At 37.2% G+C, this 21,867-nt stretch overlaps 3 protein-coding genes and 3 non-coding genes across 6 annotated transcripts in view; 1 reads left to right on the top strand and 5 right to left on the bottom strand.

The window, feature by feature from the left end:
- Positions 1-676: 676 nt before the first annotated feature.
- LOC128223100 (mannan endo-1,4-beta-mannosidase-like) lies at positions 677-6,877 on the bottom strand. Its single transcript, XM_052932351.1, has 8 exons — positions 6,386-6,877; positions 5,507-5,626; positions 4,798-4,968; positions 4,252-4,401; positions 2,854-3,002; positions 2,274-2,456; positions 1,610-1,760; positions 677-947 (listed from the first exon to the last, which is right to left on the bottom strand). The coding sequence occupies exons 1-8, from the start codon at positions 6,525-6,527 to the stop codon at positions 724-726; spliced, it is 1,290 nt and encodes a 429-aa protein (XP_052788311.1). The 5' UTR covers positions 6,528-6,877; the 3' UTR covers positions 677-723.
- Positions 1,923-1,994, bottom strand: Trnae-uuc (transfer RNA glutamic acid (anticodon UUC)). Its single transcript has one exon. It is a non-coding gene; the product is annotated as a tRNA-Glu (tRNA).
- A 1,182-nt stretch (positions 6,878-8,059) lies between the features above and the next one.
- On the bottom strand, positions 8,060-8,752 carry LOC128223433 (uncharacterized). The gene is made up of 2 exons (XM_052932714.1): positions 8,407-8,752; positions 8,060-8,157 (listed from the first exon to the last, which is right to left on the bottom strand). The coding sequence occupies exons 1-2, from the start codon at positions 8,750-8,752 to the stop codon at positions 8,060-8,062; spliced, it is 444 nt and encodes a 147-aa protein (XP_052788674.1).
- A 5,442-nt stretch (positions 8,753-14,194) lies between these two features.
- Positions 14,195-14,266, bottom strand: Trnam-cau (transfer RNA methionine (anticodon CAU)). The gene has a single exon. It is a non-coding gene; the product is annotated as a tRNA-Met (tRNA).
- A 503-nt stretch (positions 14,267-14,769) lies between these two features.
- Positions 14,770-14,841, bottom strand: Trnak-cuu (transfer RNA lysine (anticodon CUU)). The gene has a single exon. It is a non-coding gene; the product is annotated as a tRNA-Lys (tRNA).
- Positions 14,842-20,663: 5,822 nt separating this feature from the next.
- Positions 20,664-21,867, top strand: part of LOC128224496 (probable G-protein coupled receptor 19) — a 4,000-nt gene continuing 2,796 nt past the window's right edge. The window contains exon 1 of the mRNA XM_052934344.1: positions 20,664-21,867. This exon is cut by the window's right edge and continues 585 nt beyond it. Coding sequence (XP_052790304.1) covers positions 20,699-21,867 — 1,169 coding nt within the window. The 5' untranslated portion in view covers positions 20,664-20,698.

The raw sequence follows: 21,867 nt of genomic DNA, 5'->3' as shown, positions 1-21,867 counted from the left end.
GGCCAGCGTATTAACTTCCGATTAGGAGTTATAAGGCCCAAAAGAGGCACGAAAGACACTGTCTCAACCCCGCACCCTTGGCAATAACAAGGCCGCAATGATGTAATTAATCAGAACTATTATTTTAATATTCGTCAACGAATAGTAAGACAAGCATAGCGGCCATTAGAAGCATTCATGCCCAGTAAGGTCTGGACCCAATATGGCGAATAAAACTCAAATGAAATCTCAATCTCATTATCTCTTTTTTCAACATAACGGTATGATTTTATTTAAAAATACTAATGTTGTACTAGTTGTTTAAAGCACATTCTCTTGTGCATTATGTTGATTAACATGATGTAGAAATACTTCTTTTTAGAGTATTGAACAATCGAGTAGAACTCAAAAATTACTAATTGGACTCAGGTACTTTTTTTGCTCTCAAATTATTTTTCTATGAAATAGTGACCAAGTTCTTTTATCAATAAACTCTATGAGGGAATACAATTTTGAAAAGGGTAAAACCTTTCTGACTTTGAAACATATGATGCTGTAATTTGATAATTTAAAAATAAGTTGGGACTGAGATTGAGAGTTGACTCGAGTCTTTTTGTGATATAGTGGCCTGTTGTTTTTTTACTCGTACCGATATCAAATTTAGAAACGACTTTTAAATCACCCAACAAACAAAAGAAACAGCAGTTTTTGTTTTATTTCATTTCAAGCGCTAAAATGTAGCTTTTATACGTTAACAGTTACCATTCTGGTCCCAAAGAAAGCAACAACATCTTTATAAAAAGCGTGTATAATTTCTAGAAATGAACACAACCACAAATGCGTATAACTCGTACAGGAAGTGACGTCACATAAAGTAATGTTGATTTTGCCTCCGTGGGACGGATCGTCTTTATTTTTCAGTGACCGGAGACCTCGTTCCTGGACCTCCAAAGAATCAGACGCGTCGTCTGAAATAATCATCGTAAAAGAAACACAATTATAGACTGATATCTGCTAGTATTATTGTAGTTTGAGCTGAAAAAAAACAACAACATAGTTTAAACGTCTCTAAAGTAAACACAGTTATATCCATAAGTTAAAGATGCACTCTTTCTCCTAAATAAGCAGTACCACAATTAATCCAATTGTTTTAATTTACCGAAATTAATGAAAAAACTATCGAAAATAATGGTTCTTATGGGGGATACCGTGTTTAATTTCAAAGAAAGGTGCCGAAAACACGATATTTCTACCTAAGGAGACGACAGTTGATCACTGCAAATATTTTAGTTTTAGGACCCACCAGCCATTTAATATTTGTACGTTTTAAGCTAATATATAAACGGTTACAAAATTGGTATCACTAAATAATATTTTCCATAAATGCATTATTAAAAAGGGAGTTAAAGGTTTATCACTCAAAATTAGGTTTGCTATACATTTTATGTATTGATTTTAAATATGAGGATCACTTTAAAAAGTATTCCCGAACTTTGCGAACCCGGCTCTTAGCCAGCCTGATACGATCTTCTACTTCACAATTAAAACAGAGACCGGCATGGGAAATATAAAAATTGTTAGATTTTGATCTATTTCATTTCGAAATTAGCCGAGCACCAGTTTTTTTTACCCGAATCAAGTGCACTCCATGACCACGCACCGTTGTAACCATTGTAATACGCCCACGTAAAAAGTTCCTGTGAGGTCTTCAGCCCGCCTTTCTTTTGGCTGAACTCACCAATTATGAGCGGCTTGTCCAGGCCGTACATACTGGCGTTCACCTTGAAATAGAAAATTTGACATTTAAGCAATTTGAAACAAACATCCAGGCCCAAATTTCTATGTGTTTTGGCTAATTGAAATAAGCGACTTAAGCCTGTTAAGCTTAAGAAGTTTCGAGAAATTGGGGCCAGATGAGTTATGGTCTAGCACCAAAATGATAGTTCCGGTGCCGGGAATCGAACACGGGCCGCCTGGGTGAAAACCAGGAATCCTAACCACTTGACCACACCGGACCTGTAACATTGACTACTAGTATATAAAGATATTTAAAATCAAGTGCGGATGTTAAATGGCTCTGAACTGTGCTCAGTAGAAAATTTCGAGTTGATTTTCCTTAGCCTAGTAAAACTATAAGATTCCAATGTTTTTTTCCTTACTTATTTAATGTAGGTTACAGCGCTCAGTAGATATTTAGAGTTAAGTTTTACTACTCTGAACTATAAGAGTTCTATGAGTTTCCTTCTAGTTATATATTGTAGGACACAAGCTACAAACTACATATAACAGTATACCACAAATGGGTCATGTGGCAAGAACATGGGCAGTGCCGAGTATGTGTGTATCTGGTAGACGTCCAGTCGCGCCCCGGGGTCCCCGTCAGCGGCGTACCGCAAACATGCGTCCGAGTAGAGGTTGCGGCGGCCAAGTTCCGGCGTCACAGACTTGTACGTCCAGGAGCCGACGGTAACCAGCGCCTGAGTCAAATATATTTCTTCTTTTTTTCATTCAAACAGTACACTTGTCGCACAATTACGATTTACATATTGTTCACTTTTATTTCTATTGAATTCTCAAAAATGTTCATCCGAACCCTGATACCAATCGGTTGTATTTAAAGAAAGTAGTTTTATCACGGTTTGTATGACTTTTTTATTGCCCATTTTAAATGGAACAAACAATGTGTTAAAGAGTTAGTACTGACTGAACAATAACGTTGAAAACTATTAATTGTCACGTTAAGAGGAAACTACTAAAGAGCATTCGAAAGGTGATTCGAGCATTTGCAACTAAACTTTGTACGCAAATGTATAACAAAGTAAATAATTCAGCGTAGCGTCGTTCAAGCGGGGCCGCCATATGTTGGCCAATTACCTTCGGGTCGTGCCTGTGTATGGTGGCCGCGTGCCTGGCTATGAAGGGCAGTATAGATGATAGGGGAATACTGAGGCCCGTCCAGTCCGCAAAATCCCAGATATGGAGGCTCGTCGTGTCGTAACATGGTTCTTTTTTGTCTTCAATACCTTGGAAAGAAGAATATGGTGATAGTATTGGTTTAACCTCAATAAAGAGGTGTGGATACACGACGTGTACGTGCACTTGTACGTCTAGCTATACGTAAATGTTAATTTTGCTGTAGAGTTTGGATGGCAAAATTTGCCCTTAGAATTGTACTTGTCCACGGCTGCTAGACGCCAGCTCCACCATTTATCAGTAGTGCAAAGAGAAATGAGCTGATGATACTTCTTGGTGCAGCGGTGCCTTGTGTTTACTTCTACACACGTGAGTTTGATTTTTATTTTAGTTGATAATTTTGATAAACGGACATATTTCGAAAATCGAAGAATGTGGTACCGTGTTTACCGTCTAGATCCCTTTTTTGTGCAGGCTGGTTACGATTTCGTTTCAATGAACTGTGGTGCCAGGCATTTTTCTCTAGAATCGGACTTGTGCATATTTTGAGATCATTCCAAGCACATTTCGTTGCTATCACACAGCGTAAGAACATTGTTACGCTTGCAAATATAAGCAATATTTTGTATAGTACTCACGCCGAATGTATGCACATCATTATACAAGTGGTGGCGCTGTTGCTCTAGTGATGTCGCTGTCCAGTAATGATGGCGCTGTCGGGTATGTTTTGCCCCCAAAGTAACATATATTTCGAAAACAGTTCGCTTGATGCCATAAATTTAACCATTAATATATCTTAATTGAGCTTTATTGCAAATATAATTTTAAAACATGACGGAAAATTCTCTTGTTTTGCCGAAAAGTTTTAGTAATGCTTTTGAAAATTGAACCATTTAATGCTTTGATTTACAATATTATGCTCAGGCTAGTACCCACCAGAAGCTGTTAAGTGTTTATTTATAAATCTAAAATCTAGTTTAGTAACATAATTTCAACAAAGTTTAACATAAAATTTGTGAAAGAGTCCCTTACATAGCGAAAGAAAATCTAAGAAGCTAGGAAGAAAAAGAGTATCATGTGCTGTCCATTTTAGTTCAAACTTTTTTTACAACGATTGTGAAACAAGATATTACAACATTATATTAATCACTCTCGTTGGCACGATGATACGCGAGCGTGTGGTCTTGTGTTTTGGGGAAAACGGAGTACCCGGTGGAAACCCATTTGTCCGGCCTGGTGACCACACACCAAACTTACATGCGCCCAGATCGGTAATCAAACCCGTGTTGTAATGTAATAAGCCAGTGTGCTGATCACTTTGCAAACTGTACAACCGTACTGTACTATTGGTTAACCCACCTACGGCCATGCATCCCTCTGGTTCATTCATCACCTCCCAAACGGCCAAGCTGACCTCTGACCCGAGGGCTTGCACCAGTGGCGTAAGAGCGTTGTCCAGGTATGACTGGAGGACCGTGACGTTCGTCAACATCCGGTATAAGGGAAGCTCTGAGGGAAATACAACACGTGGAAATAATACGATCGTTCAGAGCAAATTTACTGAAAACATATGTAAAAGTATGTTTAATAAGAATACAGAGCAAAGCGAAATTTAAACATTTGTTTCCCCGGTCAACGTCAAGCATCATGGTAGACATTTTAACCGTCTCATGTAAATTAATATCAGAGACGTACGCACACTGATTGTTTCTGTTGGCGGACGGCGCGGCCCTTCGCTAAAGAATGGGTTCCAGGTGCTACTCATGAAATAATTTATTTGACAGTATGTATTTTTTAACCAAGTATATTCAGCAATAATGGCACCTTGTGATTTGCTCCAAATTATGCGTTCGACATTTATAAGCACACAGTTATTTTCTCGTTACTCGTTGATTTGTAACGCACCTTTCTTAATAGCAGCGCAGTTCCATAGAGAAATGGTTACGAGAATATTTCTCCGCCGCGCCTCCAGCAGGAAGTCCCGTAGATCACGTGTCACGTTGGCGCCCGGTCCTACAACATGGCCGCTTGAGTTGAACTGCGGAGTGTTGAAACCCTCAACGTGAAGCCATATGCCTGCAACAGGATAATGGCTGCAACAGGATAAGATGCTCATAGGAAACTGTGTACAGTCGTATAAAGTGCACTCTCACAGATTGAACGTTTTGACATTTTTTATAATTTTTTGTCTTAGAACGAGCCAATTTTTGCGAAAATCCATGGAAACCAGTGATATAAGACTGCTGACAAAAAATCAGATCGCAGATTTTTACACTTAAGTTAAAAAATTGATGTTTTATGCATTTTTCTTAAACCGTTAGTAACATTAATTTTCGAACGGAAATATGCAAATATGTGAACTGATTTCTGGTCAGCAATCTTTTATCATTGGTTTGCAGATATCTACGCAAAAATTGCTCTTTCCAAGACAAAAAATAAAATAGTTGTGAAAATGTTATAACTAAGAGAGTGCAGCTTTATATTAATTTATTTTACAACGAGTGTGACAGAAGTATTGCATCATAGTTTACAGTATACTGTATAGAATATATTGATATGCGTTCTAAAGGATGATGAACACATATTCTATTCTTATGAATTACAATCGACGTACGTAAGGAGTTTCCCCCGTTGGCATGCACGGCGTCCAGTGTGTGGAGCAGGTGGGGCCGGGAACCAGCGTAGGCATTGTTACCAAAGTCGTTCCCGTACTGGTACCATGCCTGGTTCACACCTAGAAAGGGATCCAGTCATATAGCACATACATTGCTAGAAAATGAATCCCTTAATAATAATAATAATAATAATAATAATAATAATAATAATAATAATAATAATAATAAAAATAATAATAATAATATAATAATAATAATAATGGCAGTAATGATAATAATAATAATAATAATAATAATAATAATAATAATAATAATAATAATAATAATAATAATTAATAATAATGATAATACTAATACTAATACTACTAATAATAATAATAATAATAATAATATTAATAATATTAATAATAAAATAATAATAATTCAATGTAAGCCATTTTATTACAGACTAAAATGGAAACTTGGGTCGTTCGAAACATCGGATAACTCGAAGTTTCAGCGTCCTTGAGCGACCGCAATTTTACTTTAATACTAATTTATCTCGGCATTACTATTGTGCATCCCACTTGTCAACAAATGTATAAGTATCTAACAGAAGTTAGTTACTAAAAATGACCAATGAATCATATTGAGATTGATCACGCGGTATAATAGGTATCCGCCTTTCCGCCAAAAGGTCATGGGTTCGATCCCCATCAATACAACGGATTCTTACTATGATATATGTGCAATTATAGGATAAATATAATTTCTTATTGAATAATGTGATGATCGAAAGTGAACATCTTTTGGTGCTCATTGTATAAAGTATATTGCTATCAGACACTGAAACAAACAATTATTCACTATATATCCGACCCTATTGAAGTAATACGCACCAGAAAGAAACACTTTCTCCCCTCGAAATGTGAGGTTTCTTCCGGAAACACTGAGATACGCCTCTGTATGTTCCCTCGCATAGCAACTGTCAAACACAACCAGCGCAGTGATGACGTAATACATGCGTTTGGCGTACTTCATAATCCGTGACAAGCTTATATCCAAACCCTAACACAGTCAGCTCTATTGCTTATGTAAGTTATGCACCATGCTGTTTTTCAATACATGAATAAATCAAATTCAATAGTTCCATATATCATATTCTGGCATAAGTGTCATGTAGTAGCATACATGTTTCATTGTTATCCAAACTTTTTACCATATTGTCAAATAGTCCAAGTATAAACACATCCTAATACATGTACAAAATCTGTTAAGTCACAAAATGTGACAATAGTTTATAATAACTGATACAGTGGTTACTGTTAAAGGTATCGTCGTCTAAGTGCAATAACACAATGACTGCATATTGAATTATACGCAGATACGGAGTTCTTGCATTAAGGTTACGGGCCATTAAGAGAGAAAACCCAGGCGTTATTATCTTCCTTGTTTGTTGAATGAACGATTTAAATTCAAGTTTTATCATGTACATATTAGTTCATTATCTGAGGAAATTTATATCTCGCCTGTCTCGTGTACCTTAATCATATGTTGCGTTTACATGACGAGATTTACCATCGGGGCAAATTCATCATCATCATCATCATCATCATCATCATCATCATCATCATCATCATCATCATCATCATCATCATTATCATCATCATCATCATCTCATCATCAACATCATCATCATCATCATCATCATCATCATCATCATCATCATCATCATCATCATCATCATCATCATCTCATCATCATCATCATCATCATCATCATCATCATCATCATCATCATCATCATCATCAAAAGTATCTTAATACAAAATAATGCAAAACAAAAGTAACTTGGTTTTCTTGTTTATTTTTATAACTAGTAACAACAATAAATAACATCCCAGGTGTGGTGGGGTCGCTGCAGACTGTGTGGCGTGCCTTGGCTGTAGCAAATGTGGGTGGGGAAGAATAATCACAGATTTCTGAAATTAGACATGGTATTGCAACATTGGAATCTGTTAAAGAACGAGTCATTTTACACTGATATGCGAAATGATAGACTTTGAAGATTTTTCACATTTCAGTCAAAACAAAATCGTGGCTTGCAAAATATGTAATGCTCATACCTTTTATGTTAATTTCAACGAAAACACACAACATATCTTGCTCACAGGGACAGGGTGCGTTGTTTTGACATTTGACACTCATTTGACCACGCCAATCAAATTGTTTAAAAAAATCCTCGACTGATAAATAATGATGGGGGAACTGTTACTAATGATAACTTACAAAAAATGATTTTTTATTCTATTATCAAACTGGGTCAAATAGTTGTGTCAAAACAACGCACCCCTGTGATCTTGTTTTGCATCATGACGAGAATTGTAATTTAATTGTTTGATGCACGTTTTATGACGTATAGTGGTGTGTATGGAATATTGCAATTTGTATTCTGCTTAAAACGTCAATAATGAATATTTACCACACCTCTGATTATTGACCAACGTCGATTAACAGATGTATTTACGAATATCTACGCGATAGAAAAACAACAGTACTCACTTTTAGTGTTATTTAACCCTCGAGTGTGGAGTTGACAAGGATGATCTGGTCCTGGGTGCCGGAGTTGCCGGAGAGCAGAGGGAACAGCACCAACAAGAGCAGCAGGGGCACTGCGGAGGGAAAAAGGGGGAGATATTTATATATTTATGAAAAATGTTCGGGTTGATAATTTCACTTAAACTGTGCGTTAGACATATTCATATTTCTTTGCTTTCGACATTTACAGTACAGTGCTAACTAAAAGCCGAGTCTTGGCCTTTGAATTTAGTTATTAACACAATAAATGTCGTTACTGGTCATTTTAGATAATGTTAGACTGTTTCGTTTCAAAAATAGAGTTACAGAAAAGTTTTACTCACGGAATGATCCAATGCCACTTCCGGAGCCGCCAGCGGCTGGGACGGGCACAAAGGCGGCGCTCTGGCCGATACCGAATGAAGCGCCTCCGTAACCGTAGCTGGAGCCAGATCCGTATCCGGAACCATAACCAGAACCGTACGATGCACCACCGCCCATGCCGTAGCCAGACCCGGAACCGTACGAATCCCCACCGTAGCCGCCGTATCCGCCGAGACTGGAAATCCCGCCACCATAGCCGCCATATCCGCCACCCATGCCCCAGCTGTCATCATTTCCCCACTCGTCGGCGAGAGCAATTCCGACGACGGCGGACAGGGCGACGGCAACGAAAGCTGTGATCTTCATGGTGGAGCTGTCGGAGAAACAATTAATATTTTAAATCCTTAAATGAGTATGAAAAAGAAGGGCCAACACTGATATGAAATAACATTATAAAAATATAACAAATTAGGTTCACATACAATATACAAAATTTAACGTCCTAGAATACAACTATCCATTTGCTAACTTCTAGACCTAGCGCATATTTAAAAATGAACTTTTTTTAATGTCACTTTCAGTCATATTTTTTATTAAAGCTGCACTCTTGCAGATTGACCGCTTCGACAACTTTTTTATCTTTTGTCTTAGAACTACATTTTTGCGTTAATGTCCGGAAACTAGTGATATAAAACTGCTAACAAAAAATCAGATCGCAGGTTTCCATGTTTACTAATTTTTCTTAAAGCGTTAGTAACGCTTTTAACCACAAAACTTCAATTTTCGAACGTTAATGTTTAAAACTGCTATCTGATACTTTTTCACCAGCCTTATATGACTGATTTCCAGATATTTACGCAAAAATTGGTTCATTCAAAGACAAAAAAAACAACAAAAAACAAACAAACAAGAGTTGTCAGAAATGTCAATCTGTGAGAGTGCAGTTTTAAAGAAGATACAGTCAAACACCTTCCTACTAAAACCACTGTTTATTTACTTTTTAAGTGACACTCTTATTCAAAATCAATAAATACACATGTATAACAAACATCAATTTTGACGGATTAGCTATTAACTACTTACTAAATAATGCATTTATGTAAAATATAAATTACTGATAACAAGATTTTAACCGTGTTTTTACTAGCAGAAAGTGTAAAAATATTAAATGATTGGTGAATGCTAAAAGATTTACTGTGATCTACACAATCGTCTCATATGGTAGAAATACCTTGATTAACCTCATTTCTTTCAAATTAAACTCAGTATCCTTCATAAGAACCATTGTTTTCGACATTTAGTCATCCTTTTTGGAATATTAAAACAATATTATTAAATGTGGTAAATCTTATTTTGGAGTAAGAGTGCATCTTTAATTCAATGTTTATCAAACACAACCAATAATATTAAAATAACGCCATTAATTAAAATTAATTCGAAAAATAAAACATCCTCAATGTGATAAGAAACTTATCGGTTTTGAAAAGTAATAGATAAAGCAAAAAAAATTAAAATAATAAAGTAATACATACTGATAATTAAATCCCGAAGAAAGTGTAATTGCTACTGAATCGAATGGATATTTATTCTGTTTTCATTCCACTGCAAATGCACGTAGTTTGTACGTAGAGTATAACAGATAACGCCGACGGTGATCTAAACGTCAAAGCGTTGTTCCTTACGTTACGTCGCCGTTGTGACCGCGAGGCAAAACGTTGTCTATGTATTGCGCGTTATACAATTTCCTGTCTAGTAACGTTTTACCCGGGTATATAACGATTGATTTTTCTGAAAAATATTACTTTGAATTTTCAAGTCATACAAACAGTAAGTATTAAATTGTGATAGTTAACACATTCGGAATAAAAACTTGAATGCTTAATTTTTCGAATTAATTTTTAATTAATGCACAATTCAATTATAACTGCTTTGTATATGATGCATATTAAACTGAAAGAAATTCAAATGTAATTTTTAAAAGGGAAGGTTTCTGGATGTAAAATCTGTTAACACTATAATAAAAGGGTCATTCTTTAAAAATGGTGTTTTTACATGTATGTGTAGAGGATGGCAAACCGTCCAGTCGTTTACTACGAAAGTTTTAACAATTTATTGTGTTTTAACCTTATTCACTATATTTATATTGAAATATATCATTATTCTTTCACTCTTTTATTGAACATAATTATTAAAGCATATATTTTTCTAACATTAGAATTGTAACTCACTTGCAGCTCCACCATGAAGATCACAGCTTTCGTTGCCGTCGCCCTCTCCGCCGTAGTCGGAATTGCTCTCGCCGACGAGTGGGGAAATGATGACAGCTGGGGCATGGGTGGCGGATACGGCGGCTATGGTGGTGGAATTTCCAGTCTCGGTGGATACGGCGGCTACGGCGGGGATTCGTACGGTTCCGGATACGGTGCAGGGTCTGGCTACGGCTTGGGCGGTGGTGCATCATACGGATCTGGCTCCAGCTACGGATACGGAGGCGCTTCATTCGGTATCGGCCAGAGCGCTGCCTTTGTGCCCGTCCCAGCCGCCGGTGGCTCCGGAAGTGGCATTGGATCATTCCGTGAGTAGCACTCTTATATATCTCAAATTATATTTTCTCAAACCAGATATTCTCTCTATTGAATGATATTGGAAAATAATCTGAATAACGGAATTCAAACGTTCTTTCTTCAGTCTCCGGGTTTAGATTGGCACTGTACTGTATAACTTTGTCTATTGTATAGTTTAAGGGAACTAATCAGCCTAACGTTTTGTCAAGGATTAGTGAGGTTTTATTTAATATAAACATATCACCCCTTTTCCCTTCCCTAGTCCCCCTGCTGCTCCTGTTGGTGTTGTTCCCTCTGCTCTCTGGCAACTCCGGCACCCAGGACCAGATCATCCTCGTCAACTCGACACTCGAGGGTTAAATAACACTAATAGTGAGTACTGTTAGTGATCTATAACCGCCTTTCAACGTTTTGATTTTTTCGCAAATGCATTTTTAAATCGACGTTGGTCATAAACAGGGAATATCGTATAATTTCAGGGTTATTTTCGTTATAGGCCAAATACAAATTGCAAACATTGATTCGACGCACAACATGTTATTAAATATGCATCAAATAATTGCATAACAAGTCTTGTAGTGATGAACAGCAAGATATGGTGTGTGTTTTCGTAAAAAAAATAGCGTAGAAAGTATGAGCACTGCATGTTTAAAATAATTATATCAAATACCTCGTAACGATGCAAGCCACAATATATTGTGTGTGTGGTTGTATCAGTATGTACACAGTCAGTAAAAGAAATGCATATTTTGCATGAATCAATGTTGTATTCAAAATCTTTCATTTCAAATATCAGTGTTAAATACATAAAACAATTCAGCAGACAAATATTACTTGTTCTATAATTTAATTCAATGTTTCAATATTATGTCTATTTTCAGGAATCTGTAATAATTCTTCCCCGGGCCCGCACATCAAGAAACGCCACACGGTCTGCAGCAACCCAACCACGCCCGGGATGTTATTTATTGTTGTTATTAGCGATAAAAATAAACAAGAAAAACAAACTTTCTTTTGTTTTGCATTTTTTCCTGACTTCAACAGCTTTAATTTCTTCATTTTCTGTTTCGTTATTTATATTGGTACATGATCTTAACAGTTAATTGTTTTCGCATTTGCCATTTTTATTCCAAACGCGAACACAGTGTTGGTTCAAATTAAGCGGTTGCTAAATCGATAAATGGGAGTCAAATTCAGAAAATACGAAATGCATTACATGCAAACGCAAACTCGATATGTTAAGCAAGTCAGTTTGGTTCAAGTTCAAACCTTATCATATGCATTATTAAATCGATCATGCACCTGTCCCGTGTTTCCGAAAAGCCCGTTTGCGCATGTCAGCATGTGACGTCATTATCACAGAAGCCTGAGAATGTCTGTTGACCAATCATGTAAATGTTTTCTAGACCGCGGCGACTTCGACAAGATAAACGAAATCAAATTCGCCGAAATTTACGATGATCAAAAAGCGATATGCGATTCAGAACCGCAAGCGATGTGATGAATGTTTGTTTATTCAATTATTTTCTGTTTATTGAAACTTAATTCAATTAAAGTATATAAACACATGTGTACAGTAATTAACGCCTGAAATGACAAGTGATTATCGATCTGGATCTGACAAGTAACTGTGTCAATTAGCAGCAGTCAAACTCAATGACACGAATAACTCCGCCCATTATGTAAATCAATGAATGACTTCGGCAGTTTTCGCTAACTACGATGGCTTTGAAAAACAACCTTGGTAAACAAAATTGAAGTTTTATTATTTTCGTTCAAATATATTTCATTTATCAGCTAGAACTGAAAGATAAATCAATGCGTTACAGAAAATAACAATAATAAACATGTTTCACACATCGCCTTAAAAAGCGCGGGAAACAGGTGCCCGTTTACTTCCTGCCAAGTTTAATGAAAATGACATTATTTAATCGTTGTCAGTGTACAGAACAGCTATGTTCTATTCTATGTTATAGTTAGATGACAGGAATTGGAACCTTAATGATTAAGAATGGGCGGAGTGGGCGTAGCGAACGAGCCCTTTTTAATCGTTCAGATTTTAATTCAGGTCATATAAATGACTTAGAATAAGACCTCATTGGCTGACACATGGTCAACGCCAAATCTGACGCAGGGATTGTGTATCGGATGTTATTGATATTTGTGTGTGTTGTTGAGAGGTCATTTATATGCGGTTTTTTTATCTGGACTTTTGAAAACTATCCGAAAATGTTCAAGTGAATAGAAATTTAGCCCTGTATGTAAATTGTGCATTTAGTTTAGTTTAGTTTCATTATTATTATGACTAGTAATAGCCTATATAAACGTTATTTCACACCGATCTCTCGCTGTCATATATTGTCATGTATTGATTTTACTAGAACATGTATACAAAAGGTATAAGTTAGGAATTCTATGCGATGTCATATATGTTCTGTATATTATAAAAAAATGCACTGATCTCTTGACAACTTATATATATTATTTCTCAAATGTATACACATGGACAGTATGTCTACATGTGTGTCTGAATAAAACTATTAAAGGCGTCCGTGCAAAACTCTAGCAGAGCGTGGTTTCAATCCACGCACCTATGGGCTGTGGGCCCAGCACGCTTGCTTGTTCTACTAACAGCCCCCGACGAATATTGAATTTATTTATATTGCTGATTGTTTGACCAAGGGCTTTGTTTTAAATGGCCAAACATCATTTAAATCGAAACAAAAATGAATACTTGTTACACATGCGCGTAGCTGCCTATACGCGAGTACGCGCCTGAATCCACATGATTCTGACCAAAAAAAAATCAGCCAAAGTTGCAGTATGCGTACTTGACTTCATGATCCTAAAACTGTTCATTTTCCAGTAATAGATAAAGCACCTCAGAACCCACAGAATGCACCAGATTAAACACAGTCATGCTTTTATAATTGCTATATTGTATATACATCTAGGTGATAAAAACATCGGTGCAAAAATATTGCAGAGCGTGGTTTCGATCCACGGAGCTCTGGGTTATGGGCCCAGCACGCTTCCACTGCGCCACTCTGCTCGTCCAACAGTGATAGTTTGTTGACCATCATATTAATCGATCATCTACCTGATGCACTATATTGCAATATTTGGCCTAGGGCGTTGTTTTTCCGATGAACAAAATTACTGAAGGCAAATCAATTGGCATCGTTTACTTTTTCCTTACTCTGTACTTTGGATAATACTCAGAAAAATCAGTGGTGCAAAAATCTAGCAGAGCGTGGTTTCGATCCACGGACCTCTGGGTTATGGGCCCAGCACGCTTCCACTGCGCCACTCTGCTATGACGTCCTCCGTTTTTGATAATTATTTAAATTACTAAACTGCCTGATGCAATACATTTCAATATTCAAATTTCTTTTAATGGAAAGGAAATCGGCTTACTACCAAATAGGTCCCTTAGGCGTTTCGGCCCTGTCATTTCGTCCCCTTAATGTAATTGACTCGAGACGTTTCGGCCCCTGAATGAATTTCTGTCTCTTATGAAAATTAACTTTATTTCCAAACTTACTTTACCTGTCATATTCAAATGCAGTTTCATATCCGTGTATTTTCATCGCATTTTGATAGTGTCTTGAGTCTATAAAATCTAGATATATGTGTGAAGTTTTGGATGCATAATTTTCTTTTTTTCTAAAGAATATAATCATATAAAGATATGGCTTTTGGTCATCAGTTTAAAATATTTATACCGATTAAACATAATCTAGCTTTGACTCTTTATATTGTTTGAAAGTTCATTTATATATCTGTATCAACTGTCATAACTAGCAGTGGTGCTAAATCTAGCAGAGCGTGGTTTCGATCCACGGACCTCTGGGTTAAGGGCCCAGCACGCTTCCACTGCACCACTCTGCTCGTATTCAGTTCGCTGACGTTTATTTCAATGTCTGAAACATCCATTTCAATATTTGGCCGAGGGCTTAACTTTACTGAGTAACAAAATACGTTCAAAGGAATGAAAATCGATAAATTGCCAGTATAACCTTTCCCTCGTAGGATCGAAGTGGATAGTTATAGAATTATCTGCAATTGTTTTCAATATATAGAACACGAAACTCAATTCAAGCATTATATGGTTACGAAATTGATCTAAAAGAGCTTTATATAAGTGTAAACCAAAAAATAGTGTAATCCTAAAGGCTACGATTTTTGTGCATATATTTTCTGCCAAAAAGGTTATTTAGAAATAAACGTCATTTACATGTTTGTTTACATTGCTTGTAACCCGTGCTGACCCATGTGAGAACCCCTTTGACGTCACTTGGTTCCTCAACCTGGTTGTCAGGCTTGGTTCCTCACCCTGGTTGTCAGGCTTGGTTCCTCACCCTGGTTGTCAGGCTTGATTCACCACCCTGGTTGTCAGGCTTGGTTCCTCACCCTGGTTGTCAGGCTTGGTTCCTCACCCTGGTGGTCAGGCTTGGTTCCTCACCCTGGTTTTCAGGCTTGGTTTCTCACCCTGGTTGTCAGGCTTGGTTCATCACCCTGGTGGTCAGGCTTGGTTACTCACCCTGGTGGTCAGGCTTGGTTCCTCACCCTGGTTGTCAGGCTTGGTTCCTCACCCTGGTGGTCAGGCTTGGTTGTCAGGCTTGGTTCACCACCCTGGTTGTCAGGCTTGGTTCCTCACACTGGTTGTCAGGCTTGGTTCCTCACCCTGGTTGCCAGGCTTGGTTCCTCACCCTGGTTGTCAGGTTTGGTTCCTCACCCTGGTGGTCAGGCTTGGTTCACCACCCTGGTTGTCAGGCTTGGTTCACCACCCTGGTTGTCAGGCTTGGTTCCTCACCCTGGTGGTCAGGCTTGGTTCACCACCCTTTTTGACAGGCTTGGTTCACCACCCTGGTTCTAAGGCTTGGTTCCTCACCTTGGTTGTCAGGCTTGGTTCCTCACCCTGGTGGCCAGGCTTGGTTCCTCACCCTGGTTGTCATGCTTGGTTTCTCACCCTGGTTGTCAGGCTTGGTTCCTCACCCTGGTTGTTAGGCTTGGTTCCTAACCCTGGTGGTCAGGCTTGGTTCCTCACCCTGGTTGTCAGGCTTGGTTCCTCACCCTAATGGTCAGGCTTGGTTTCTCACCCTGGTTGTCAGGGGTCTTGGAAATCTAAATATTTGTGTAGTTTTGGCCGCATTTTATATCTAAAGATACATGTAAAAATATGTTTTTGAGTCCTCAGTTCAATGATAACTGTAACACAATGTTGCTTCGATTTTTGATTTCGTTTGTACGCTTATTTATATATCTAGATCATAACAAGCCTTGGTGCAAAAAATCTAGCAGAGCGTGGTTTCGATCCACGGACCTCTAGGCCCAGCACGCTTCTACTGCGCCACTCTGCTCGTCTATTATTCACAGCTTTTGAAAACTATTTAATGATGCTCTCTTACTCCCGAATACAATACCACTATAAATACCAATGTTTTGATCACAGGCATATGAATCATTGTCACTAAAATAATAATAGATTGAATACATGGGCAGAAAATTACTATGTTTACACCGAGTCACAAGCCGGTTTCAGAAAAAATATGGGTACGATTGACAATATATATGTCTTTAGTAATATCATTGAAAGTATTCTTAAACAGAACAACAAACTGTATGTATGTTTTGTTGACTTTACCAAAGCATTTGATTTATTATTAAGGGGTAATATATTTTACAAACTAATTAAATACGGCATACGTGGCAACATGATGAATACTATACAGTCGTTATATTGCAATGTAAAATCAAGCATAAAATTTCAAAATGAGCTAAGTGAGACATTTAAATGTTCAATAGGGACACGTCAGGGGGACTGCTTGTCTCCATTTATATTTTCTATGTATATTAATGACTTAGAAGAAGAATTCTTACTAAAAGGGTTCCAAGGTCTTAATATTAACACACTCAAACTACTGCTATTATTGTATGCCGATGATATCGTTATATTTTCCAATTCAGAGGAAGACCTACAAAATGGCTTGAATATTTTACAAAATTATTGTCAGAAATGGAAATTAGTTGTTAATATTGAAAAAACAAAGATTATGGTGTTTCGGAAAGGGGGCAGATTAAGAAATAATTTAAAATTCTTTTATGATAATAAAGAAATAGAAATAGTAAATCAGTTTACATACCTTGGAATAACTTTTTCCACTGGGGGCTCATTTAATAAAACGTTTGAAGCCCTTGGAGGTCAAGCGCTCAAAGCCATATTTAAACTTAAAAAATACTTATCAACATTTACAAATTTGAAAGTAAGCCACGTCTTATCATTATTCGATAAATTAATAACTCCAATACTTAATTATGGTTCAGAAGTATGGGGTTTTTCGAAAGCAGATGGACTTGAAAAAATCCACCTCCATTTTTTAAAAACACTATTAGGCGTTAAACTTTCAACGCAAAACAACTTTATATATGGAGAATTAGGTAGAGTCCCATTGTATGTCCATAGATTGACATCAATCATCCGCTTTTGGTTGAAAATAACAATGACGGATGAAAGAAAATTCATCCGACTTACATATAACTCGATGTTAACTGATATACAAAACAACGCAACGGAAATAAATTGGGCAATTAAAGTTAAAAATCTGTTAGAATCTATGGGATTCGCTGAAGTTTGGCTTAACCAAGGGGTTGTAAATACAAAATATTTTATACACACCTTTAAGATGAGGGCTAGAGACTGTTTCATGCAAAAATGGAATGAAGAATTACGAGAGTCATCAAGAGCGTCAACATACATACTATTTGCAAATTTTAATTATCACTCATATTTAGACACCATACAAAACAATAAATTCAGAACAGCTTTAACACGACTAAGAGTAGCATCACACAGATTAGAAATAGAAATGGGCAGATGGCACAAGCCCCAGATAATTCCAAGAAATGAACGAAAATGCCAACTTTGTAATACCCTTGAAGATGAATTCCATTTTCTCTTAGAATGTCCTTTATATCATGAATTAAGAATCTTATACATTAAGCGATATTATTGGCGCAATCCAAATATTCCTAAATTTATCGAACTGATTTCGAGCGAAAATGTAACTACTATTAGAAAACTATGTTGTTTTGTCTATAAGGGCTTTGAAATGCGTCAGTTTAGACATTAGACACTTTTCTCCACTAACTATTTTTCAGTATTTAAAGCAAATGTGATATAACTTTACTTTGTTTATACATTATGATTGATTTTGAAAGTTGTTCTATCGGAAATGTTTATATACTGTACATGTTTATATTATATGTAACTGATGGGCTGTAAGCTTATAGTTAATAAAATCTTCTTCTTCTTCTTCTATTGTTTAAAACCATTTTGGGTACATACAATGAGATAAACAACACATCTGAAGACATTTAGTGTCTTTGATATACAAAAAAGAAACAAGGTATGTAACTCAAACTTACCCGATTTCACGGTAGAGTCCAGTTTTATGTAAATTTCTCAACCAACATATAAACAATCCATTTTTAAATAAGTGACATGGAAAGAAGAGTCAATTACCTTTAAAATGGTATGCGATATGTTGGTATAACTATATTGTCTTTAGACAAACAAGCATAATTCAATGTCAAATTCTCGTGTTTTTCTTTAGTCGGAAAGAGTACAGCAAATTAAAATCTTCAATTTTCCCCGTGTAAACAGTACTGAACACAGACCTATTAAGGTTATTTTATGCTTCAGTGTACAGATAAATTAATTCCATTCCTTTATATCACAATAAGACTAACACCACAGTTTAAGAAAGAACCGTATCAGTCTTCAAATTAAATCCACTTTAAAATTTTGTTTGAGGCGGACATTTTCCTGACAGCGCTCAGATGTTTCTGATCAACCTCCAAAGAAGAGTATTTGACCCATCCAAGCTTGTGTGGCTCACATTCAAGCCGGTACAAATATGTTAAATGTACATGTCAATGACATCATCTGGGCGCTTGTCGGTAAAATGGCCGGGTGCCTACGAAATTTAAAGAGGATTTAGTTTAAAGACTGATACAGTTGTTTCTAACATTGTGATGTTAGTCTTTTCGTGATATTATGGAATGGAATTAATTTATCTGTACACTGAAGCATAAAATAACTTTAATAGGTCTGTGTTTAGTACTGTTTACACGGGGAAAATTGAAGTAAAACTGAATGCTTAAGTTGCTGTACTCTGTCCGACTAAAGAAAAACATGAGAATTTGACATTGAATTATGCTTGTTTGTCTAAAGACAATATAGTTATACCAACATATCGCATACCATTTTAAAGGTAATTGACTCTTCTTTCCATGTCACTTATTTAAAAATGGATTGTTTATATGTTGGTTGAGAAATTTACATAAAACTGGACTCTACCGTGAAATCGGGTAAGTTTGAGTTACATACCTTGTTTCTTTTTTGTATATCAAAGACACTAAATATCTTCAGATGTGTTGTTTATCTCATTGTATGTACCCAAAATGGTTTTAAACAATATTTTAGTGACAAACAATGATTCAGATGCCTGTGGTTTTGATATACCAAAAAAGGATGAATAAAGGTCGACAACGATGGTTCTTATGAAGGATACCTAGTTGTTGTTTTTTGGAAAGAAAGGTGCAAAAAACATGGTAAACCTACCTTATGAGGTTATAGTAGATCAGTGTATATCTTTTAGCCTTTACCAATCAGGTTACACTACTAACACATCTACGGAATGCCGTTAGGGCAAGTGTCTGTGAATGTGTTGATCTGAAACGCGATACTAGATAGTACGATGATGAAAACGCGGAATCACAAAAACTATGATGATGATTACGCGAAAGTACGATGATGAAAAGGTGACAGACTACACGTCTAATCGCACAACTATACTCGTATATTACTTGTCGTGGGAATTCACGGTGAGTCGTGAGATAAGTCGTAAAAAACTTCCGACGGTCGTGCTTATAGTCGTGACGTTCAAAGACATATCCTGTGAGGTGAATATGACTGGTCCGGAAATACTTTTATCTACGCCATACCAAGTTGCTCAAAAGCGTACTAACTACAAAAGTAAAACAAATTTAGCTACAGCTGTAAATGGAGGAGCGCTCTACAGCTGTATTAGAAATAACAGCTGTATAGCTGCATGTTTATTGTAAATCCGATATGATCACATTGATTTGATTTTCTCATGACATTTAAATTCTTATCCGGTTAAATTATATCCTCTGTACAAGTTGTCATTCCGTTCCGGAAGCTCAACTGCCCAAATGTGACAGCTGTAAGTGGATACATGTACAATAACAGACATGTAATATACGCGTATCCGTAATTATTCAATGATGAGTAATAAGTCAATAACAAGTAGAATCGTGATCAAATGAACGAAAAAATAAAATTAAAGATGAAATTTAATGGCGCTTTATTAACCGCTTTGAAACACTATAACCTGGTTGTGTCAATCTTGAGATCCATGCTCTTTTAATACAGTATATTATCCCGTCGGAAGTAAAATAAAAACATAACATTTTCAAAAACTACCAAAAACAAAAAGTACATGAAAACAATATGAAAAATATAAAATAATAATAATGTTGTGCCCGACTCTTCGAAATCATATTTTACAGATTATTTGATAGTTGTATACTTAGTTCAAACTTTGAGACTAAATTATGTGGTCAGTTGTCACCAGCTGTATAACAGAACACAGTATAGATGTCAAACACTCGTAAACTGGATAATAAGAACAACTAGTCGTGCGAAGATGATCGTAAGACCATGACCATCAACTACGCCACACCTTACAACAGCGCCGCCATGATACGCCTGACGGATGATGAGTTAGTGGATATGCTAAATGATGAAATGCGGGCATCCGTAACCGCCGTCTCAGTTTTCGTCGGAATTGAAGCGGTCATTGGCATCTTTGGGAACCTGCTGGTCCTTTACGTATTCCTGTTTCGCTATCGTCACTGCAACTTCCGATATTTCGTCCTGTGTCTCGCCTGCCTGGACTTTACCAGCACGGTCACGACGATGCCGGGGGAAATTGTGACCCAGCAGTTCTGGTACACGTACCCGCTTCCTACCGTCTGTAAGGTCAAGTCGTTCTTCAATATGTTTACCGTCTCCGGCGAGGCTCTCTGCTTATGCGTAATCGCGGTGGACCGTCACCGAAAGGTGTGTTTTCCTTTCGGCTTGCAGATACGTCCCCGGCAGGCACTCGTCCTCTGCTTCCTCATCTACGCATCTGCATTCTTCATCGCCCTGCCGGTGGCGTTCCTCTGGGGAACCCACAGCGACGTCGTACTGTACGTAGGAAGGAACGTCACTGTAACGGTTTGTGAGAAAGACATGGCGTACGTCAACTCCAACATGCCGTACAACTATACTATGTCAGTGGAAGTGATTCTTGGTACAAACATGTTAATAATGCTTATTCTGTATGTGCTAATTTCTAGAAAAATCCTAAACAGGATGATAAAAAAACGGAAGAGCCCCAAGGAGGTCTCACATATTGTCATGATGACACAGACAAAAACGTCAAAGGACAACAGCGACGCCGGCTACGCTTCTGATGCGCCTAGGAAAGTGTCAAAATCAGCAAGCGTATCAACCATTAACGAAGTCGGGTCAACCGGAAGAAATGCCGGTAACACGAGCGACAATACACATGCCGGTTACGTCACCGATAACGAAACAACCTGTTCTGACGTCAAGAAAGCATCAATAAAACGCGTGGAAAGGACGACTAGCCGTCACAAGAACAAAACGCCGGGATTGGCTCGACGTAAGACGTACATTTCCCTGGTGCTGACAGTGATCTTCATACTGACCACGGTCCTGTACTTGGTCCTGTTGACCCTCATTACTGAAGGTATTCTGGAAACACTGACCAACACACAAAAGGCCTTCTACTTCTTTGGTTTCCGGCTGGTGTTTATTAA

The sequence above is a fragment of the Mya arenaria genome, chromosome 17 (genome assembly GCF_026914265.1).
Source record: "Mya arenaria isolate MELC-2E11 chromosome 17, ASM2691426v1".
NCBI classification, from domain to species: domain Eukaryota; kingdom Metazoa; phylum Mollusca; class Bivalvia; order Myida; family Myidae; genus Mya; species Mya arenaria.
The sequence above is the reverse complement of the archived record's forward strand: the minus strand, read 5'-3'. Positions and strand labels throughout refer to the sequence as shown.